This window comes from Acanthisitta chloris, unplaced genomic scaffold (assembly GCF_000695815.1).
Source record: "Acanthisitta chloris isolate BGI_N310 unplaced genomic scaffold, ASM69581v1 scaffold7835, whole genome shotgun sequence".
NCBI classification, from domain to species: Eukaryota; Metazoa; Chordata; class Aves; order Passeriformes; family Acanthisittidae; genus Acanthisitta; species Acanthisitta chloris.
The window spans coordinates 1-24,184 of NW_008672012.1; the positions used below are offsets into that span (position 1 = coordinate 1).

At 39.4% G+C, this 24,184-nt stretch overlaps 1 protein-coding gene across 1 annotated transcript in view; it reads left to right on the forward strand.

Annotated features, from left to right (window-relative positions):
* The first annotated feature begins 2,712 nt into the window (after window positions 1–2,712).
* Window positions 2,713–24,184, forward strand: part of XPO1 (exportin 1) — a 29,462-nt gene continuing 7,990 nt past the window's right edge. The window contains exons 1-13 of the mRNA XM_009074332.1: window positions 2,713–2,840; window positions 6,377–6,478; window positions 10,353–10,425; window positions 18,105–18,166; window positions 18,248–18,292; window positions 18,380–18,561; window positions 19,025–19,073; window positions 19,160–19,279; window positions 19,387–19,515; window positions 20,303–20,461; window positions 21,674–21,871; window positions 22,169–22,307; window positions 23,601–23,782. Coding sequence (XP_009072580.1) covers window positions 2,715–2,840; window positions 6,377–6,478; window positions 10,353–10,425; window positions 18,105–18,166; window positions 18,248–18,292; window positions 18,380–18,561; window positions 19,025–19,073; window positions 19,160–19,279; window positions 19,387–19,515; window positions 20,303–20,461; window positions 21,674–21,871; window positions 22,169–22,307; window positions 23,601–23,782 — 1,566 coding nt within the window. The 5' untranslated portion in view covers window positions 2,713–2,714. The remainder of the gene's footprint in view (window positions 2,841–6,376; window positions 6,479–10,352; window positions 10,426–18,104; window positions 18,167–18,247; window positions 18,293–18,379; window positions 18,562–19,024; window positions 19,074–19,159; window positions 19,280–19,386; window positions 19,516–20,302; window positions 20,462–21,673; window positions 21,872–22,168; window positions 22,308–23,600; window positions 23,783–24,184) is intronic.

Consider the following 24,184-nt stretch of genomic DNA (forward strand, 5'->3'; position numbering starts at 1 on the left):
GCGATTCACACGCGTTCGTTAGCGGAATTGCGTGCTTGGGAATGGGGCACAGTCACTCTCGGGTGGGTTTTTTTTTAATCGCTGCCCTCAATGAGCTTTAAATAGCTGGGTTGAAGGTGTTCTGGGATTCACGAGCACTCGGTATTTTTTACTATCGGAGGCAGTGCCGTTGTTGCTGTGTGCCATGTGCTGGAATGAATCGGGTCCTCCATAACAAGCTAACTGTTGTGTTAAAGGTCCAGGGTCACGGAGAGTTGGGATAGCTGTGTAAACAGTGCTGTAAATGCAGTTCTTTTGACCTTCGGTAGATGTCACATTCTTGCTGTGTTGTAGTTCAGATTTATTTTCTTCTTTAAACTTTTCCGCTTGTGTTTCTGTTTGCCCATTTACTGGCAACGTTGAAGAATTGGTTTTTTGCAACTGAGGTTTAAACCTGTTCTGGAGTTCAGGCATGAAAAGTACAGGAGTGCAGCAAATTGGAGATCATAACCTTCATGTGGGCACAGTGTTAGGGAGTAGGAAATCGAGTTGGTGGCAGTCGATGTTGGCCACAGAGCCGCCATTTGGGTGCCTCAGCTGGCAAGGAGGTCATTGGGAAGATAATGCTGGGAGTGGTGAAGGGCCCTATTCAAAACATTTCCTTTCTGTTTCCATGTGGTGAATAACTTCTCTCGGTCACGCGGCTCCTCCTCTGCGCTCCCGGGGCTGCCGAAAATCCACCGAAAGAGGCTTCAGTCTGTCTGCAATGAATGGGTCCTACCTGAGGAACGACTGATTTACGACGTTAATTGTAGTTAGGAAACCGCTTTTCCCCGTTCCGCCACGGAGGCCAGATGTGCTTGGGAAGGGGCGTGCCTGGCAGCACGCGTGTCTGGGGGAGCATTAACTGCTCGGAGCCTATTCATGGCTGCAGTTTCCGTCTAGTGGTGCTGCTCACTGCCCCTCATCTGCCAGATGAAATTTTCAAGTGCCCTCCTGGGTCAAAAGAATGAAACCAAGCAGAAACTCAGCCTTCCCTGCTGTTTTGTTTCTTGCTTCCAGACTGAACATGGCGATTTTGAAAACTTTGGGTGTTGATGGAGCAAAGGACACACATGGGGTGTTAATTTTAATTTGTCTTGTTTTCTACTTGATGTTCATTTCTGTCTGCCTTTCCAGGCAGATGTTGTAAAAAGGCTGGGTGTTGAGATGGAGCCCTCAAAATGGTTACAGTAGCGTAATAATACTGAACTTTCCACTTGAAAATCCCTTTAACATATTAGGGTTTTATGCCATTTTTACATACAGAAGTTGAAGAAATTGTTTGACACTGCTTGCAAATACTCATTTCTAAACGAAAGGTTTTCCTTGTATGGATGCTACTTTCACTTAATTAGTAATTACTAGGGTTGAGGCACAGGTTTGTCTTGCTCTTTACTTTTGAGCGTGATTGAAATACATGAGGCATAAACAAAATTCGTACTTACACATGAAGTTCTTTAGTAAGAGCAAATCTGACTTGAGCTTACCCTGAAGAAGGGGTTGGCTGGGTGCGTATCTGGAAGAGTTTCAACTTGTATCTTTCTGAATATAGAGATGCCTCCAGTGTAACGTTTTGAGTGCTCTTGCAGTTGTCCAGACTTCTGGCTGTTAAGTGAGCAGTTTTATGTGAAATTTGTAGCTTTACAGGGGATTCTGATAGGGAGCGTGAGTGACACAGAGCTGCTGCAGCAGGGAGAGTGGGAATAGGTGTTATGCTTGTCTGTGATTGTGAGAAGAGTGCAATAAACTTGATTAGGTGTTTACAACACGGGGTGTGTGAAGAGGGTAGAGTTTAATTTTTCAGCCCCAATTCTGTAGCTCCTGGCTTATTTTCCTGCTTTTCATGATTCTCTTTACCTTGTACCAGTCTGTGGCTGGTAAGCATCTTCCATGCACACCCACCCTCACACCCCCCACCCAACTCCCTTTGCTTAATATTGAGGCTGCTGTGTCTAGGGCAAAGGCATATGGCCCTGGTTTTAGGGACCTGAAACCTCCAGTAGAATTCCATTTCAGTTGGAAGAGCTCTCACGTGGTGCACAGACTAACCTGCTGATCTAACAGTCCCTTTGCCTCATCCTCTCAAAGTGCCTTCAGTCAACTTAGTTTCAGTGGTAGTTTTTTTTACTTGTATGTAGTTGACTTGTAAGGTGTTTCTTTTCCCCCTCGCAAGTATTTGAATAATGCCTTCTGGCTAATTTCTTGTTTTGTGTGTAGATCACATTTCACCTCCGTTCCCAATTGTTTAAAAGCTTTTAGAACTGATCTTCTAAATGTGCTTGTTAGCCTTGGGAACTCGATACTCCACTGAGGTTGCTAATGCGGGATTTGGTTGATACAAGGCATTTCTACCAGCAAACTTACTGGTTTAGGGACTGGTAGGGGTTGCTGCCTGCATTGAAATAAGTTCTGGTGTGCTGATAACACAGCTCATTGACTCTTCAGACTGTTGCCATGTGCTTTACCTGTTGAAGACCCTGAGAGTTGAGTTGAGGTAGTACTGTGTGAATTTTTCAGACATAAAGGCAATTTGTGCTGGTATGTGCCCCACAACCAAAGGAATGTTGTGTTCGGTGCTATCTCCTGCTGCTAACATCAACATCTCATTTCCATGAGCACTTGCTTTGCAGCTGCATCTAGTAATAATTTCTTATTAATTGATTAATTGTTTCAAATTTCTTTTGCAGTAATCTATGCCAGCAATTATGACAATGTTAGCAGACCATGCAGCTCGTCAGCTGCTGGATTTTAACCAGAAACTGGATATCAATCTCTTGGACAATGTGGTGAACTGCTTGTACCATGGGGAAGGTGCACAGGTAAGGTGGACTTGGAACCTGTGTTTATTTGCCATGTTTATCCTTAGAGTAAGTCAGTTGAGTAAAATCAATTCACTTCAATAAAAATCAGTAATATTAGTGAATTTACTGTGCTGGACTGGAATATCATTGGTAGTTTGCCTTGGTTTAAAGACAAGCCTCATGCAATGAACAGAAATGTTTGTTCAGTGTGTGCATTTCTATGCCTTCTGCTATTGAAAGGTACCAGCAAGTACAGTTTGGTAAGGGCACTTTTTGCAGCTCATCTTTTATTTCTTAGTTCTTCAGGAAGGTCTGAATTGCCTGTTGTTATCATGGGCAGGTTTGCGAAGCCATAAATTTAATGTTCAGTGAAGAATTGTACTTAAAAGAAAAATCTAAATTATGTTATTACTGTATATTAATAAAGAAGCTGCTTATGCATATTTAATAGAAGAGTTTGTTCCTTTCTTCTGTCTGTTTTTCCCTCTTTACTGTTTTGTCCTCACAGGTGGTTCTTGCACATTTTTCTTTGGACTTAGTGCAGATTGTGAAGCGTTAGGTTTAAATTGACAGACTCTGCATTTGTGTCTTTGCATGTATTGCCTTGAAAGTGCCTTGTTTTGCTTTCATCTGTTTCTTGCACTACTTTGGAAGTAAGGCTTAAATGTTGAAAGCAAGTATTGCTACAAGGGTGTTGGATTAGCCTCTCTTTGGGCAGATTTGAATTGTTCATGCTCCATAAATTGGGAGTTTCAGTGTCAGGCCTTTCTTACTAAGATAGTCTTGCACAACAATGAGAAGTGAATTAAATGAGACAAAGTAGCTGGTGCTTTTCTATTCCTTCCAGCTGTTAGAATAAACAGTAATATATTTGCTTATACGTGTTTTGTGCATCTCTTTAGATCATAAAAAGCTTTTATAAGGCTTGCTGAGGTGAATTCCTACAGGTTTGGAAATACCTTGCTGTTTTTTGAAATATTTGCATTTTGAGTGTCCTAAATTCAAATAGTCACTGTAGGTTTTTAAATGCTCAGATGACAGAAAACTGCTTGTAGCTTTTGCCCTGAAAGTATGCACTTATGAGCACTTGTTCTGTGATATATTTTCTGCCTTACAAAACAGGTGATGCTTACAGTATTGTTTTAATGGAGTTAAAAAAGTTGGGAAGGCTTATAAGGAAAATAAAGGATGAACACCAAATAGTGATCAAATTGCCTTTGTTCTGGCATTGTGAAAAGTTGCTTCATTTACAACAGCTGGATATAGTCTCCAGTATTTAGAAAATTAATGCAGTAAGAAGCAAAAAAAGAGGTAGTGTATAACTGGCAAAAATGAACTTGAATATGAATATGAAATACAGGTACTACTATGCCTCTCTTCAATGAAAATTTGGTTAGCTGTTTTAGTGTGGAGGCATTTCAGTGAGTCTGAGCTTTTTACATCTTCCAGGGAGTTCAAAGGTTCCAGCAGGAGAAAATGGTTCTCTCTGGAGTCTGACAGCTCAAGTCATATCTTAAAAGGTGACAGGAATAGAAGTAGTTCAGGAAACTAAATATTAAAATTGAGAGATTAGCAATGGCTTGCCTGGGATAGATTAGGATAATGTTAGGATAAAACAGGTTTAGAATGCAGCCTGGATGGCCCATGCTGAACTTGCTTTCAGATTCACCTGTCTCCTCCTCCTGATCTCTACTTGCAAAAGTGTTACCTGCTGATCTGTATTAGGCACAAAATAAACTATTTTCTTACTATACATGTAAATTTTTATCCCTCCTTAGCTTTTTTTGGTTACAGTTCTCTGAAAAGAAAGAATATCCCCACCCCAGTGCCACACATGACTAAGGAGATTTCAAAGACAAGTGTTTACCTGGACTCATCCCAGACTCCTAATTCAATTTTTGTGTTAGATCTTCACATGCGCAGAAATTTGCTGCTTTATTTTTGGTACCAGCAGCATGATGAGGCTTTGTTCTTGATAAAGCATTACTGTTAAATTTATTTATGAAACTGCAGGAACTGATGTCCAGAAAAGAGCTTAGGGGTATGAGAGCGAACTTTTCAGTGTTTGGGGGAAGGATTAGAGTGTGTATTCTGTTGGTGCTGAAATTTGATGCTGTGATGTATCACCAGAATTAGAAGCAAAAAGGAGGCCAATATAAAAACACGCTTCCAGGTTGAACCTGGAAGTGCTACAGCTATTCCTTCCCTCTTACACTAAACTGAAACAAAAGTGCTGCTGATTTGTTTTTTAATCTCCAATGTCACACTGTAAGAATATGGCTGTACTGCTTTCGGTCTTAAAAACAATATTTGGGTGCTACTTGTCCATATCAAATCTGCAGGAACTGACTTGCTAGTCAGAGTCAGTATCAGGCTGGGAATCGCTCTGCTGTGCTCAGTGACATTAAGCAGGGATGCCAGTGTTGTATAGATGTTTCAGACACCCTTGCTCTTCACTGTTGTAACTTTCTATTTTAGTTTTTAAATCTCATACCCAATTTGTCCTGCATTATGTATATAGGTTTTGGGTCCTGATTGGGTTTCTGTCTTATGGAAAATACATGTTTTCTTAGACTAGTTGTTGAGTAGCTCAACTATGTTCTTGGAGCAGACTAGAAATCTGCATAGCTGTAGTAAGTCCTAGTTTTTGAAGTTTATCCTAAAGCAAAGCTTTAACTGCTTTGTAATTCTGCTCAGTTGGCTATACAGTGCAATGAAAGAGCAAACTGTGTTCTGTTAGTTGTGATGTAAAATGTTCATCTTGTTGGGACGACGCTGATGCTTCTAGGGGATATAATTTGCAGCAAGATTTGTCAGTACACTGCACTGGCTCCCTAAAAAATGCTTGTGGACATCCAGCCTCTTGGAAAAGATGGCTAAAATGAATTGATCTATTTCAATGTGTAGTTGCTTCACATGAGGTTTTGCAAGTTACTGAAACCACAGTATCTAATACAGTAATTGATTGTGTCAGTCCCAAGGAACCATTAGCATGACCAACTCCCTTCTTCCCCCGAGTCAGTTTGCATTGTTTTGTAAGCTGTTAGATACATCAAGGACTCATCAGAAGTAGGGATTAGAGACCTCCAGTACTCTGCACTCAACAGTTCCTACATCAGCAACTTTGAAGCATGATACAGACCTCCTTAAAGCTGTTTCTGGAGAATGTTTCTGCTAGAACTAGATAGTTTTGATGCCCTTGGATGAAGTTTTAGCTGGATGACTTTGTGGAAGGAGAGAAAACTTCACTCCCTACTATATTTTCCCTATGTGTGCTGTTCTCACATGTTCTCTGCTGGTCTGGATGAATCATTCAGTGTGGAAGAGTGGAAGAAAGTAATTACTGTCTCAGATCCATGTAGTTTTGGAGTTTGGTTGTTAATAAACTTGAGCTGTCACAACAGGAGGCTTAATGGACTTGTTGCTGCTGATTGAGTTCTGCTTAACTCTTGGATAAGTAATTTAAAGAAGTGTTACATACGAATGTCTTCACTGACAGTGTAATTTCTTCAATAATCTAATGCTAACTCTTTTTAATCAAACTTGCTTTTTAGCAAAGAATGGCACAGGAAGTATTGACTCACTTAAAAGAGCATCCTGATGCGTGGACAAGAGTTGATACTATTTTGGAGTTCTCTCAGAACATGAATACCAAAGTAAGCAAATGAACTTTTATTTACTTGTTTTTCCTCTTTCTTCCATTCATAAACTTTGAGGAAGGTGTCTCAGTTTTAGCCATAGCCTTTCTTGATTCAAACCACATTTTTTTAATTGTCTTGTTCTCAAAAGTTTGTAAATGGACAAAATATTTAGACCTCCTTTTACATGGACCAGAATATCTCCCCCTTCTTTAGTTTTTTTTTTTTTTTTTTTAAGAAAAAGCTAAAGTGGAAGCACAGGAATTTTTTTCCAGGCACATACAAGCATAATGCTAATTCCAAAGATTGGTATGTGTCTGTATACATCTCAGTAATGAAAAGTCTCCTAGAGCCACATTTTGTCCTTGGATCAGTGCTTGGCTGTTTGTGATCATAATGAAAGCCATGTGCATATAACTGAGGACAAAATCTGTCTCTAGGTGTGGGAAAGACTGAACACAGACCTCATTAGGCCAAGATTTTGAGCAATCAATGAAGTTTAAGCACCCCAAACTTTGTAGTATGAGCTTAGTCTTTGCTACTGTGCAGAAGACATTTGCTTTGTACTGCTGTCTGGAATCCATCCCTCATGGTACGGACGAAAAGGGGCAACATTGAGGGCTTTTTCTACAGTTTCAAATGCTGTACCTAAGACTTGTGAATTTTGAAAGGAAAAGTCAGTCAAAATGTGTTTTCACTGTCTTAAGTTTGATGATCTCAAATAACTGAAGTGCATGTTTTTTTGCTGGATACACACTGTGTTCAAACAGAAAAAATGGTGTTTGGATGGTTTCTGAAATCATGTGGTATTCATGAAACAGTTCCATTTTTCCTTTCCTCTCTGAAGTTGAGGGGGAAACAGTTTAAAGAACTTCCTCAAAGTAACACCTTTAAGCACCTTTAAGTAACAGTGTTTGCCTGTTTGCTTGCCTGGTAAACTTTGCTTTTTATACTGACAGACATTACTAATGTTTAAGTTGATTTATCAACAGTATTTTTAAAAACTCAAATTTGTCTTGTGAAAAATGAGATGATTAGAGGAACAGAAAGAAAGCAACAGGTAAAGAATTCTTCCATTTACATAAACTGCAAATGATTTGGTGCTAAATTTATGCACTATGACATTTGGCTTTTATGCAATCATATTTTTTCTTTAATTAAAGCTGTTAACACTACCTGATATTAATCATAATGTTCCATTATGTTGATTGCTTGTAATAGGAAGAAAAGGGGTGTCTTCCTGTGCAACTGACACAGCTAGGCTTTGACGGCAGGCCTCCACAAGGTCTACCCTTTTGATTCCCTTTAACTGAATTCTGTTCATCAATTGTTTTTTTTGGTTCTTGGGAGGTGGGAGGGCAAGGGATTTGATGCATAAAATAAGTAATAAGGATACCAGAGAAATTTCTACCATAGGGATCATTTCATGTTTTTTTTGTTTGTTTTTTTTTGGTTTTGTTTTGTTGAGTCTTTGCTGTTATCTGTCCCTCATCTTCATAACTGGGCAGTGGATTGCTGTTAGACAATTAGCAAAGCAAAGGATTTTTGAAAGACTTGTTTTACACACAGTTGAAATGTGTTCGTGTACTGCTACAGTAGATGATTAAAAATCTGAAAGTTAAATGGCAAAACTTAGGTGTCACTGATATTTTTGAGCATGGCATATCTCATTATCAGGGAAATACAAACAACTAGCACCATCAAAGCCAGTGAAGCTTAAAACCATAGTAAGAAACCCCAGAAGGCCTTTTGCAGAGTGTTCAGGCAGGGTGGTGAAGCCTTTGACACATGGTAGGGCAGCAGGGATGTGCAGGTGGAGATTGTATACAGCAATTTCATTGCTGCTGCTTCTGTTCAATTTCTCATAAGTATTTGGAAAAAATGACTGTTGCAAGAGCAGAGGGAAGGCTGAACCAGACACTAGCAGAGAGCATGTCACACATGTAAAAAAAAACCAACTGAGCAGAGACCTAGACAGCATAAACCTCTTCAGGTTAAGGGACATGAATCCAAATGAGATCCTTGAGCAGATAATGAAGGATAGGTGTGGCAAATTGCTGGAGCTGTCTGTCCTTTAACTCAGGAAATTCTAAGTGACAGAAGAAAAAAAAGACTAAAGATGAGGTTTGTCCTTAGGCTTTTCATTTAAGTTTTGTTTGGTCATCTACTGCTTTTGTAAAATGAAACTAGACTTGCCATTCTGGGTATAAAAGCTAAATAAGTTCATTTGTGGAGAAAAGTTTGGAGCAAAATAACATTTTTGGTTAGCTGTTACCTGAAAGAAATATTAATGTGTGCCTATAGAAGATGGAAATTTAACTAGAGTTTAGATCTGTGTCAGGGAAGTTAGCATTGCCTGACTCAAATATTGGTACTGTCAACATTGTTAGGAGCTTTTGTAAGTATGTTGTATATGATGAGCCTGGGTCAGTTGCAGATGGTGTCTGTAAATTTACAGCCATGGCTGAAATCACTTCCTGTGAAGCATTTTGCTTAAGAATGTTTTTGCACTTTTTCCTTCCTGAAAATTCCCTTGATTTCATTTAGCTTTTATGTTGCCTAATGAAGTCAATTTCCAGGTTGAAATCTAGTTGACAAACTTTTGCTGCTGACCATGGAGATAAAAAAAACTACCTGCCAACTTTCTGTAATGTATCCATTTTTTTTGGTACCCAAGATTTTGGAAGGTGACAGAATACTTTGCAAATGCAGAATGTGCATGTGGAATCTCCTGGGAACTGGGGTCAGCTAGGGAAGCAAAGGGATGTAGGTTATGTTAAGATGAGAACAGCAAAACTGCTATTTTAATACAATGTAGTTTGGGACAGTCTACATTGTGTTTTTTGTAATGAAACTGAAGTTTATATGATCCCTTTGGTGGAAATGGTACTGATCCTACTTCGTGTAACAACTAACCATTTGAAAGAGGAACTCTTATTCTCAGCCAAACTTGGAACTGTGAAAACTTGAGTTTACCTTTCAGGCATTGATGTGATGTTTTTGTATCTACTGCAGATTAAATAAACATGAAACTCCTCATCCCCTTTTCTCTCCTGTCTATTCATGCTAATGGGGTTTTATATATTCAAATTGTTTGATATGTCATCCCAAAGTTGTTTCCCTGTTACTGTGAGTTGGCAGTAGGGACAAATGGGCAGAGGGACGACCTTACCAGTTACTGTGCAAACCCAACGGTTTCGGGTAAGAACATAGGAAGGAAATCCTGAAAGGTAAAATGGTTTCCAAGAGCTTATTCACATTCTTATTATCCTTTGACTGAGCACAAAAGTTCATCTTTAAATAGTAGAAATAGCTGCCATTTGGGGTGGGGATTGAAATTAAATAAACCTGTGGGTTGTCTTGCTTTTCCTAAAGTAACTCACCAGTGGAGTTTGGGAAATACTTTATTTAGACAGTGCCAGTGTCAGGACATGTGATTCTAAGACAAGATTTTTTTTCTTTTCAGCTCTTAGAGGAACAATAGGAAGCTTGAGACACCATCCAAGCTGCTAAATATTTTAGGAGCCTGGTTGTGTTAATACTCAAACATAGGAGCAGTCATTTATGATACAAATTCATATCTGGCTGCTGCTTCTCCAGATAGCCAAAATTGTCTGCCAGAGGGCTTTGCATTATTGGTTTGGTTTTTTTCCCCCCCTCCTGGTGTGAGCATGATCAAACAGCTGGACTTAGTGTAGAGAAGATTGAACCAAGAAAATAAAATGCATGAAACCTCAGTAAATGGGTGAATAGACATATATTGAATAAAATTGTTAGTTTAATAATCTTGAAGTCGTAGATGTTAAGTGTGAATGTCTGATTGAATGCGAGTCCTGAAAGTTTAGTTAGTCCTACAGTAATGTACTCACATTTTGTTCTTCTCCAATTTCAGTATTATGGACTGCAAATCTTGGAAAATGTGATAAAAACAAGATGGAAGATTCTCCCAAGGAACCAGTGTGAAGGTAGGGAGGGATTTTGTCTTTCCCTCACAACTTCGTGTATTAATTGAGATGTAGAATGTCAGTCCCTGTGTGAGTAATTTTCAGCTTCAAATACAGTTAGGCTGCTAACTGTCACGTAAGACCATCTGAGCTTTTCTGGATGATGAAACCACCTCTTTCCTTTGGTGATAATGGTCTCAGTGGGGTTCTGAGCACCTCAAATTCTGTAAATGGAAATGGGGAAAGTGTGACTGTAGTTTTGAAGCATCTGAGGTGTTAGCTCCTGGCTTTGAGGTAGAGGGTCTGGTTCTCTACACTTGGCATAAGAGGTTTTGTTCAACCCCTCTGGGCTGTGGCTGCAGCCCCAGCAGTATACTGTCGTTTTTCTGCTAGATGACGTGGTCGGCCTGGTTGGTGTTGTCACCATTCTGTGCTTGGATTTTTACTAAAACTTGGTTTGGGAACTCATTAAAGTGACTCCATATTTCTGTGTTCTGCTATGAACTTTCATTAACAATGTTAAGATGTGCTTTAAAGTTTTGCTGCCAGTGCTTGGGTTCTGGAACTGTATTAATTAAAACACAGATGTTGATGAAAACAAATGCCTAGAGGGAGATTGTCACACTTTTGTGCTTATCACTTCTCACCTTTCCGCCCATCCCTTCCAACTATAGGTGGACAGAAAGCATAGCTGTCTTAGAAAGTAAAAGTGAAAGTGAAGTTTCCATTCATTCTGCTGTTTCAAACAGACTTGGAGGTTTCTAGGGAACAGCTTCTGCTAAGGCTCAGGCACACCTATGTCATTTAAAGAAACTAAGGGAGCAACTTAATTAACTGAAGTTAGCTTTTCTGCTTTTAGTGGTTAGAGTATCTCAACTTAGTCATATCTTGTTACATTCCTGACCATGAGCACTTAGTTTCAGCATATTTGGAAGTTGTTCTCCTAAAGTGTTGGGCTGTGGGAGCAGAGCAGGAGGAAATGAAGGAGTTAGTACCTGCCCACTGGCGAAGGGAGGTGTAGAATAGGAGATGGCACAGAGGTAAACTTGATGGTTCAGAACTGAACAAGTGCCAAATACAGAATGTAATTCAGTAATTATAAGTCTTAAAAAGACATGCGCTTAATGCATCGAATAGATGAGAACTGGTGCTGGTAGGATGAGGTTGCTGCTGCAGGCTATGCTGTGGGTCATGTTATCTCCAGTAGTGACATGGTAGTAGTGTTTGACTGGTTCTTGCTATCCAAGAAGATGCAATAACTATAGCTAAATACATTATAATGCAAAATAAAGTTCCTATCTGTAGTTGTGCAATCAACTTATTCTATCCATATTTTTCCTTCTGTACTTGTGCGAAAACTCCAAAGGGGAAGAAATCCTTCATCCTGACACAAGTGTGTCTTTTATTCAGCCTTTAAAAATTTTTTACATTTTCCCATTCACAAAGCCAAACCAAAATTGTGAAATGGACTTTTACCCAGTTTTAGGGGAATTGAGTTAGCTGGATTTTAGTTGCCTGGCTTCTCCTGAAGATAAACCAAATATATTTACTGTACTGTGACATTTGATACATCTTGGCCTCAGTGGTGTAGGAGAGAGAATCTGTTTCATCTCTAATCCAGTTTCATCAGGTTTGTGGTAGTTGTTTTTTAAATTTTTCTTTATATTTTTATGTGGGTGGGGTTTTTTTTTTTTTGGCTGGTGATACTGACTGGTACAAAAGAAGTGTTGCAGAGCACATTCAGGTGGTTTGATTACCTGGAGAAAGTAAGACTGGTTAAATGGAGGTTTCCTTGTTTCTGACTTGAGTTGTTCTGTAGTTGACAGGATTTTCCTGTTTGAAGTGAGCTAGTGCAGTATGTGTGCAGGAAACTGAAACTCAGTATTACCAAGTAATGCGTAGTGACAAGGCACTTCCTGCAGGCTTCAAAACGATTAGTTTTACCTTATATCTTAATTTATAGAAGGTGTCTTCTATGTGTCTTAATTTGATTTGTGTAGTAAATATAGCTCACAAATCATTCTGTTCGTTAAGATGAAACTATATGTATTTGAGACAAATGCTCATTTTCCTTTGTAGCTATTACAGTGCTTAAGTGATGAAGTAGGCCTGAATTAAATGGTCAGTAAAAGAAGTTTTTGAAACTGCTTCCCTGAAACGGAGAAGTAGACAATATTGTTAATTACAGAGCCTGAGCTGTGACTATTTTTTTAGTTTTATTTTCTTAGCTGTACCTCAGGTTGTACATCAGAATGACTTGTTGGGCCTTGATGCTAGCCCAAGGTTTGTTACTGCTTCTGTCTGAATGCTGGGAGGTTTCAGCTTCCAGCCTGGAATTCCAAATGCAAGTAGGGAAATGTTTTCTTCAGATGAGTTTTTTAGACTTGAAATTAAATTCTGAAGTTTGCTTTTGGTTTAAAATAGCTTTTGGTCTTGAGCATTTCTGGCCCTGCTACCTTTGAACTTGTGTAAGAAGTTGTTCTGTTCCTCAGGTGTCATTGGTTGAGAATTGCAAGCACTTCTGAAGAGTTAATTTGTATCTTTCTATGATTATGTATCAGGAATCGGGCAAATCAATCAATTTACAATTCTAAAATACTCTCCTTTATATTGATGGTTTCTTTTTGTTTGCTTTTGGTGTTAGCAGTTTGAACCAGTTGGTTTTGTAGACAGATACAGAGTTTGTGGGGCCCAGAATGGGTAAGACTCAGTTAAAGGAGATGCCTGGTCTGCATGTTCAGCCTTGAGATGTGTTTAGTCACAGCAATGGGTTAGACTTAGCCTTATGATTTATTTAGTCCTCAAGAGAGTGCTCTGAATTGCTCTCACACACATACAAATGATGTCATGTGGTTTCATTCAAGCCTCACTGTGGTATGTGACATATTCCAGAACATCCCATACAGTGCTGAACTTGGCTTCTTTCCAGAGTATTCTCCTCTCATTCTCAAGTCAAAGTTCTCAGTTTATTGAGGTGATACCAAATTGCTTTAAACTCTGATATCCCTCAGAGCTGATTGTTTAATAATACCTGCAAAGGACGACATTTGATTCAAGTGCTGTGGTCTCTGAAGGATTTTCTCCTATAGTGTGAAAACCTGCTTGGAAATAAAGACTTTGTGCTCAGTGCAGTGATAGGTTTCATTAATTCTGCAGTGTGAAATTAAATCTGTTCCTGTGAGCAGAGTGAGCTTGTCTGGAGTGTTTGGAGTTGGAATGGCTAAGCACTGCTCCATTATGAAACCCAAATTACTTGTACAACTTTTCTCATTTTGAAATGGAAAATAAGTGAAGTGTTCAGAGATGCAGTTCAGTGTCTCCCAGGAAGGTCCTGGAGCTGAGGGTAAAGCTTTTGATGTACTGTAGAGCTGCCATAGAAGAGGTTTTTCTGTGGAGTGATTAGATATTTTAATGGAAATTTCTGGCCTGCTTCATGAAGATGTTGTATAATTTTCTGTGTAATGAAGGGGGGGACAAGCTACGTGGTAGTTTTGTGTGTCAAAACAGAAGCTCTAGGTCCTTTTTAAGACTTTTCAAGACTTCTGTGTTGAAAAGGAAATAGGTTATGGATTGATCAGGTTCACTAATGGGGAAAGATGATTTGTAGGACAATATGGGAAAGCATTGCCTATTAAGACTAAAAATAGAATGGTATTTGGCAACATTTTGGGACTCCTTAAACAGTTTGGTATAAGTGTGTGTGCATGCCAGCATCCCCAGAGGGGGCAGCTCAGCTTCAGGATTTGAAATTCTAATTTTGGTTGCAAAATAATGTTAATTTGCTGAATTACATTGTCCACCTGCTTGATTTATGCCTATTTTTCTTTGATGTAAGCAGAGAATTTATTAATTTTAGTGAATTAGTGTGAACAGGCATCTACAGCACGAACTAGAACAATTTTCAAAACTTGTTAAATGTTTGTGCTCTGTAACTGCATAAAAGGATGTGCTTGGATGCCTTAAGGGCAAGAAGTGGGTTTGCTACAGGTGTGTGTGTTCATGGGTACCTGAATTTGGTTATGTTAAAAACTCCTGTGCTTGGGTACAGAGAGTAGATGAGATGTAACTGTTTGTAAGAGCACAAGAGCATACAAAAGTTAAACTGTAGGATGTGTCAAGTTCAGACTGCAGGAATTACTCATGTTGGATAACATGATGTTCCTCATTGTCCCAGTTCTGCTCTAACCATTGCATAGGTTGGGCCACCTGGGAAAAGAACTGTCCCTCCAGGAAGAGTTTGTGTTTTACTGCAGGTTTGCCTCTCTGTAGAGGAACAACTTTCCCAGTAGGACTACAACACACAGAACGTATTTTGTTTGCAGCTATGCTGATCTACTACTTAACTGCTGTGGATGAAGGTGTTCCTCACCTGTGCACTTCCTGGTATCTAAGCTAAGATGACAGACAGGAGTTTCAAAACAGTTTTAAAACTTGGACCTCTGTGGTAACTACTGAGTTTTCTACTAGTTTAGCCACTGAACTTAAGCATGAGCTAGAACTGCCAGTTATGTTTCAGTGCAGGTTTTGGAATGGGAACAGGGTCTGCTCCCTTTGGTTGCAGGTTGGCCTGAGATCAGTGCAATTGTACTGTCAGATGATCTTCGAAGAACTTCCTGTGTGTCCTGGGTGTTGTGGTTGGTGTGGGTTTTTGGTGTTTTTTTTTTGTTTGTTTGTTTTTTTGTTGTTGTTGTTGTTGTTGTTTTTTTGTTGTTGTTGTTTTTTTGTTTTTTTTTTGTTTTTTTTTTTGTTTTTGTTTTGTTTTTGTTTTATTGGAAGGTCTGTTTTCCAGGAATGTCTGTCTCCTCCTGTTTGACTCAGTGAAGGGTCTAAACTTGGCAGTTGTGTTGTTGCCACCTTCAAGACTTGTTCAGCTGCCTCTGTGATGGGAGGAGTGAAGGGTCTAAACTTGGCAGTTGTGTTGTTGCCACCTTCAGGACTTGTTCAGCTGCCTCTGTGATGGGAGGAGACCTTCCAGGCAGTACTTGTGTGGCTTGTGCATGCCCTGTGCCTGCCTCCTGAAAATAACACGTCCTCTTAAGTTCCCAAAATGCAGTGCTTTTGGCATATCCCATGGACTGCTGCCCTTGAATAGTTTCTTGGATGCTTCTGCTGAAAAATGGTATCACGTCTGTGTTGATTTTTGTCAGAATATACAGTTGACATATATTTGTTCTACTGAGATTTCTTTTTTTAATGGAATTATAAGGAAATGAACTGTTAAATGTGGAGGAGAAACCACAACAGTTGAGGTAACAAAAATTGTATAAAATGGCATATAAGCAAAAAAAAAGGCATTAGAGAATTGGATAGTGCTGCTTTTAAGGGATTGGAAATAGGACCTTGTTCACTGGATGGAAGACATTATAAGCCTGCAGCATGATGGGTGAAAATGAATAAACTTCTTGGGTTGTTTTTTGAACTGCGGTCACTGTTTTCATTGTTATTCTTACTGTTATTTTGGTAATGGAGAAGCTGTGGAGCAGAGCAGCTGTTCTCATCTGCTGGCCTCAAGGCCAGATGGATGGTAGCACAACATTCAAATTGTTCCTGAACAGCACAATACCACTGATGCAGCAAGATGGAAAATAGTGTGGATTTGTAGTTGGAACTCTAAGAACAATATGAACTTTTTAATTCCTCTTTGAAATGCAAAGAGTTGCAGCAACAGGCATCCCTTAGTGGTTTGGCAGACAGTTACAGTAGTTTAGTTTCTGGCACTGCAAACCTATTTCCATACTATTTTGAGGGGTTTCATATCTCATTGGTGAATTGCTGTAATACTTCAGCCAAGCGTGTGTGTGTTAGCTCTAAAATCCCAGAACAGGCCTATGATGTCAGACTAGTGCTTGGGAATAACTCTCACGCAGTGACTGACAGTGACACTCACTTTATTAATGACCATTCTTCTAGAGTAGTGTGAATTGATCCCAGTTGATGATGATGAATAGTTCATTTGTAATTGGAACTACCTGTAGAACAGCTCCTGTCTAGGATGTATCTAATGGCTCAAAGTCTAGAGCTAGTTTTTCCAGATCTCATGAGAATGCAATTACTAAACTGTCTCTTTTAATTCTGTTGCTTAGGCCTGAAGTGTTAAAAAAATACTAAACTTGGTCAAGTGTCAAATAAGTTTTAAAACTTGGAATAGTGGCTGCCATTATGTCTTCAACATAAGGCATTTTTCTCCCAAAAGTGGAAACTTCTGAAATCTTAAACATGTGTGTTGTCTGCATGAGTCAGTTGATTGTCTTGTTGAAGAAATGATTGAAACCAGATTTTGGGGTTCATGAATATGAATAGCAAAATGTACACCTATTTTAAAACTTCCTTATGACAAGAAAACACTTGTCTGGTCTGAAGTGTTTAATCCCTGATGTGCTCAGGTTGATTGTGGTGTTAGAGCTATGTTGAGTAGAACTGGTAGCAGAGTTCACCTAGGTCATGACTCTTAAGATCCTCTGTGCGTGCCTTTTCTTGGGAGTCAGGTATTGCTGTACAGAAAGGTTTCAGACGTATATATTGAGATGAAAAGTCACTCGGAAAGCCATTGTTTCCCTGTCTTGAGTAATTAGTTAGTGGTGAGGAGAGGGACCTGAGGATTAGGTGGCAAAATGAAGCTTCAGGCAGTGTAATTTCCTGCAGTAGTGTGTTTACAGAATTTTTTTGTTCTGTGGTGGAGCTGAAAATTCTCAAATAATGTAAAAATATTTGTAGAAGAAACACAACAAATGGAGTGATTTAAACACATTGTGCCCCCAGTTGACCAATTGCTAATGTAAGCAAACAGAAGAAAGACAATAAATGAGAACTTACGAAGAGTTTGGTAGCCCATAGCATCCTGAGTGCTATAAAAATGCAGTACTCCACACTGCAATTAATTGTGCCATATTGGTGAATAAATGTTTACGTTTTGTTGTGAGATTGCACAGGGAAAACTTTGCTAAGCTCTGGCACAGTGTTTGACTGTATAGTCTCTGTTTAAATGGATCACCTCAGTAAACTGGAGCATCTCTGAGCTTCCACATGCAGTGCAGGTGATATATCAAAGCTTTCAGTGCAGTTGTAGCAAACTTGGCACTAAAACTGGAGTCATGCTTGGAAAGCTCTATTTATTCTTGGAGTTCACTTTGGATTAATAAAGCATTAGTCAGAGAAGATGGAGGACTCTCCTGTTTGTGTTTTGTCTTGCCATCCTAAACATTTGGCTGAGGCAGTGTGAATATATCTGCCAACTTTGGAGTTGTTAGGTATTATCTGAAAATGCACAGTGGGTGGAAATAGATTCTTACAGCAGCACTTGTAAGTACCCACTGCAGTGTGTCAGGGACTGGGCAGTGCCATCCTTCATCTGCAGCCTGACAGTGTTGGGCACTGCTACCAGTGCAACACCTGTCAGCATTTCTTGTAGCCTGTAAAAAGCCGATTGATTAAGGGCAAATTACTACAAGTACACTCTAATCTTTTGTCTGTTTTCCCTTTGATTCTTTCAAATAACTTTTGTACATCTGAACTCTCCTCTGGCAGAATAGATACAAAGGTGGGTTTTTTGCATGTAGCACACAAGGGCTCATTGACACGTGCTTGTATGGGCCTTAGAGGTGTTTCTTTTGAAAACCATGAAGAACCTGAATTCATAAATCTTTGTTAGTTCATTCACGATATGTGGCATAGTTGAAAATAAATTCCTAACTCTTCTGCAGGTATTAAAAAATACGTTGTTGGCCTAATTATCAAGACCTCATCTGATCCAACATGTGTAGAAGTAAGTGAACGAACACTTCTCAGTGGGGGAAGAGGGAGGGGAGAATCATGCATAACTTGACTCTTCTTTTCTCTTTTCCAGAAAGAGAAAGTGTATATTGGGAAACTGAATATGATTCTTGTTCAGGTAAGCTGGAGTTCATGAGGGTTTAAATCTTGTTATAAAGTCTCTGACTCGGCATATGTATCTGATCCATGGGTGCTTCACTTACAGATACTGAAACAGGAATGGCCCAAGCACTGGCCAACTTTTATAAGTGATATTGTGGGAGCCAGCAGGACTAGTGAAAGCCTCTGTCAGAACAACATGGTGATCCTTAAACTATTGAGTGAAGAAGTGTTTGATTTCTCCAGTGGCCAGATTACTCAAGTAAAAGCTAAGCATTTGAAAGACAGGCAAGTATATATATTTAAAACTTAATAAACAGGGTAGACTTTGTGCTTACTGCTAAATATTTACTCTCACTTCGAGCTTTTGTGTGAACCACCTACAGCTGTCTCAGTTCTTTCTAAGCGGGTTACTGATTTTTCTTTCAAGTTAGGGTACAAACTTAATTTTGTACGTTCAAATATTTCTACTTTGTTGCAAGTAGCATCTATTGGACTGATGGTTCTTACCCTTTTAACAGAGCATTCAGCATTGGTTATATTTCCAGAGCCAGAATTTGCAGACACAGGCTTAAAGCTACTTCCAAAAAATTATTACGCTGAAAACGGGTACAAGCCAGGTGGCTTGTGAATGGCTCATGGATATAGGTGTTCAGGATCTGTTCTGTGTGCATAGATACTTGGATTAAAGTAGGTAGGATTGATTGTTCATGGAATATGGAAATGCATAATTTTAATGTATTTTTTACAGCATGTGCAATGAATTCTCTCAGATATTTCAGCTGTGTCAATTTGTGATGGTAAGTTATATTTCTTTAATGTGGGTTATAAAATTCCTCCCTTCATGACAGTGTTACAATGTCATTAACACCGATGGTCTTTCCAGGAAAACTCCCAAAATGCTCCCTTAGTTCATGCAACTTTGGAAACTTTGCTGCGATTTCTCAACTGGATTCCCCTGGGATATATATTTGAGACCAAGTTAATCAGCACACTAATATACAAGGTACTCATGCAAAGAAGTGACAGCTCTTAAATTTCAATCTAAGTTGCAGTAAAGCTTAGTGTGCAACACTTGCATAATGATCTTTATGATCTTTCTTCTCTTCGTAGTTCTTAAATGTTCCCATGTTCCGAAATGTCTCCTTGAAGTGCCTCACAGAGATCGCAGGTGTCAGTGTAAGCCAGTATGAAGAACAGTTTGTAACACTTTTTACACTGACCATGATGCAGTTAAAACAGGTACTGCTTTTTATCAATTCATTTTGACTTCACAAAATACATTTCTGCTGAACCTGGTTCAGTTTACAGGCTCATTATAGACACCGTGATAGGACAAGTATTGTTCTTTGATGGCATTTATGGCTGAAGCAGAAGATGCTAAGTGTATTTTTCTGACTTGATTGCAGCTGCATTGACTTGATGGCTTTGAGGACTCAGGCTGAGGGAGAAAGTTGAGAGAGGCACAACAAAATATGTACCACATGTCTTCTAAGACTTAAACTCACCTAACTTATTATAGACACCGTGATAGGACAAGTATTGTTCTTTGATGGCATTTATGGCTGAAGCAGAAGATGCTAAGTGTATTTTTCTGACTTGATTGCAGCTGCATTGACTTGATGGCTTTGAGGACTCAGGCTGAGGGAGAAAGTTGAGAGAGGCACAACAAAATATGTACCACATGTCTTCTAAGACTTAAACTCACCTAACTTGTGCAAGTGATATTTAATGTTTGGAACATACAGAAACATTTCTTGTGTTTATTTAGGTATTTATATAATTTGATGATTCTTCTCTGAGCAGTTCAGGTTCAGGTACACAAGTCCATAGCTTTCCTCCTTGGGTTTGCATCTTAAGTGGGCAGTTAAAGGGTTTTTGACAATCTGTTCCTATGTTTGCAATGTTGGTCCATCTTGGAGGTTCTGCATGAAAAGCAGGTATTTTCTTTTTTCCTCGAAATATTTGTTAATACACAGCAGTTATGTAGAAAAAGAGAAATTCCTGATTGTCTCCATTTTTTTATTAGATGCTTCCTTTAAACACCAATATCAGACTTGCATACTCAAATGGCAAAGATGATGAACAGAACTTCATCCAGAACCTGAGTTTGTTTCTCTGCACGTTCCTCAAGGAACATGGTCAGCTTATAGAAAAAAGGCTAAATCTGAGGGAAACACTAATGGAGGTAAGTTGCTTGGTTTATCCAGTTTAAAAGGAACAAGTGTATTCTCATACTCAAACGATGTGATGCTGATATAATTTCTAGATCATTGGACTTAAATAATTAGTAAATGACACGAATACAAAAAACCTTGGACAGTTTGTTTCCCAGTGTGCTTCAGTGGCATTCTGTTGACAGTGATGCTCTACCAATACAATGTCTGAAGACTTAACTCTCCCTCTTGTTACTTGTTCCTCTTTGAAAGTCTTAAATACTGCTTCAAGTTCTTTATCCATGGTTCTTTACGTAAGCATTTTCTGTTAAACTGTCCTGTGGAGAAAGTGTTCCTATGGCTTAGATCAGTGTGTGTGAAGCAGCTCGGTTATGTTTTCATTGAGCATGCAGAGCTGGTTTTTAGGGTCATGCATATGCTGTAGTCCAGTTCTTTGACCCTGATGTAGCTCCATAGCCCCCTGAAGCACCTGCCCAGAATCAAGCCCTGTGCAGATACAGAGGCTGTATGCTCAGGAACTGCCCTAAGACACACAGAAAAACACCACCGCAGTTTAAAGCTGCAGACACAAGTTCCATTGGAAGGGGGAAGTATGAGCTCAAGATTCAAGTTTCTACTTGTGTATTTCCTTTGACATTGTAAATGGAAGATGCTTGTCCCTGTAGTTGTAATTTCTGTGGTGGGTGTCTCAGTGTGTCAGAATTGCATCAGTGGATTTCCCTTCTCGACCTGCTCTGGCTGTTTTCTCAGTAAAGAAGTTGAAAATGTCCTGGTAGATGACTTCTGTGGAAAGCAAACAAGCAGTATTTTAGGGTAGAAGGATTCAGAACAAAGTTGCAGCAGTAGCCTTGAGAATAGCAGTCATTGACACCAGCTGTGCTCTGACCAGTGCCTTGCAGAGAAGCTCCAGAGGCCACGAGTTTGATAATTTACAGACAGGCTGGTTTGGTGATGGCATTTTTTAAGGTGTCTTTAGGCTACTTCAGATTTAAGAATTATCCACACTTTGAGTGTAACAGTACTTGACAGGACTCCTGGGTTTTGAGTTGCTCTGCCACTCACAACTATGGCTGGTAAGCAATGTCATTGCAATGTTAAACCTCTTGTTCCAAACTCTTAGGCTCATTTGGCATTTTTTCAGGATTTGGATAACAGCTTGAAGCAATGTGGTTTTATCTGCAGAATGTAGTCAGTAACTGGATGTTTAAACCATACTTTTCCAGGCACTTCATTACATGTTGTTGGTATCAGAAGTAGAAGAAACTGAAATTTTCAAGATTTGTCTTGAATATTGGAATCATTTAGCTGCTGAGCTTTACAGGGAAAGTCCCTTTTCAACATCTGCTTCTCCATTGCTCTCGGGAAGTCAACACTTCGACGTCCCTCCAAGGAGACAGCTTTATCTGCCTGTGCTCTCCAAGGTAATCCATGGCTTAATAAAGGCACTGGGAAGGTTTAGATACGATTCATGAACTAGACGTTTTGCTCTGTATAAGGAGTGACATAAGAAAACTTGGCTTGCTTTGAGTAGTTGGTCTTGGATTCAATTCTATTTATTAGCTGTAATTGCAGGAGTTCGTTAGTTAATACTTCTGTATGGCTAATACCCTTCCTATGGTTGAGGCTCCCTGACCAGAGTGCTCTGGGAACACCTGTGGAGCAGCAGGTGTTTTCCTTGTTGCTTGGATTCAATTTCCACTTCCCTTTGCAACACACAGGTTCGATTGCTCATGGTGAGCCGCATGGCCAAACCTGAAGAGGTCCTGGTTGTGGAGAATGATCAAGGGGAGGTAGTCCGGGAATTCATGAAGGATACAGATTCCATCAATTTGTATAAAAACATGAGAGAAACACTGGGTAAGTGTCCTGTGCTTCTGTGCTGTGGGGCTGTGCAGCTGCAGTAGCTGTGTGTGTCTTAAGGTGTTAATTTATGGTCTGGATTGCTGTGCGAGTAAAATGGTTAACAGTGAGGAGTACTAGTTTAAAGGGAGGAGGCAGTGGCTGGGCTCAATTGCATGTTTTAAGCATGTGGTGTTTTATAACTTGGGTGAGTAGTAAAACACTTTCTGTCCTCATGTCTTACAGTGATAATTTAGGGGTTTTGCGGCAAGAAAAAAATGTCAGAGTCCTAGCTGCAACTTGAGGGAGCAAAGGGATTAGAGTTCACAGAAAAATGTTTAATATTGAATGTCTGATGTCCTAAATGTCTTATCAAATGCAAATGGGAACGCTGTTTAGTAACAGATTTGGGATCTAGGAGCGTGTGTGTGGGAAAGCTATGTGATGCAAAGTGTATTTGATCTTTTACTCTCCCCTTTGCACTTGTGTTGTGGGTACAGACAGCATTAAATGAATTGTTCTAATATATTTTCATATGGAACCTGAAAAGCAGTTTTGCTTGAGTCTTGTATTAAAATAATTACTGTATGTCCTGAGCCTTAGTTGTAGTTCCATATATGGGAATATTTATATGACAATGCAGATTTAGTTTATAGTGCTTATGGTGTTATGTTATCTTTAAGATTCACTTGGAGGCAAAAAAGGGACGATATGGTGGAAGCTGTGTTCTGTGGTCCAATAGAAATCTATTTCTGAACCTGGCCTTAACTTGCTCTTGACTTGCTGGGATTTAGAATTTTGTATTTGAGACATCCTATTAGTGGCTGATGCAAGTGTCTGAGTTGTGGTACTTGAATCTTTCCACCTGGGCCTGTTCAGGAGTACCAGCTCTGCTTTAATTGTGGGTTATTGCAACCACCAAACTTGGTGATACTAAAATAGAGCCAAAGGGAATGGATGGACTTAGACAGTGTATGATGTCCCCTATAGGTATTCAATCCTACTTTGCCCATAGCCCATCAGTACAGATGCCTTTTGGTACTAATTTCACTTGGCAGATTTACTGATTCGGCTGGTACGTGGGATATTCGTTGATCGAGACTTTTCCTGTCACCTGCACGTAATAATTTGCTGAGATCCCTCAGCACAAATGTAGATTCTCAGTAAAATGTGTCGGCTTTAAAACACAGTTTTAACATTATTACTCACTTTGTCATGAGTTCAGTAAGGAAGCATATTTAACTTTGCCTATGGAGTTTTGATCCAGGTTGCTGCTTTAAAAGGCTCTTGTTCCATGTCGATGTCTTCCAGTGTACCTGACACATCTGGATTATGCAGACACAGAAAGAATTATGACTGAAAAACTTCACAACCAAGTGAATGGAACGGAGTGGTCATGGAAAAACCTGAACACCTTGTGTTGGGCTATTGGCTCCATCAGTGGTGCAATGCATGAAGAAGATGAAAAGAGATTCCTTGTTACAGTAATTAAGGTATGAGGTGCAGAACTAACAGCTCTGTCACACTTAGTTTATGCTCAAGAAAGCAAGTTTACAGGTATACTGCTCTGTGTTCCTAGAAAGTTGCCTTGTATGCAGGGTGAGGAGAATAAATGAATGGGAAATGTTAGGTCCAGCATTTCAGGCTGATGAATTTGTTAGCCATGAAAAATGCGTTGATCCAAACAGCCTTTTCATGGGGAAAATTTCAGGGAGAAAATTTTGTTTTTGATGAAATGATTTTCTTTGGGGATGCAGAAGAGTTTGAAAGGGGTTGCTAATGAAATACAGGAGAGGGGCAAAATAGCCCGATTTTTAACTACCCTGGCAGCTGCACTTTTGCTGTTTTCAATGTTCTTTGATCACACTCAATGTTTGGTAAATACGTGTATGGAA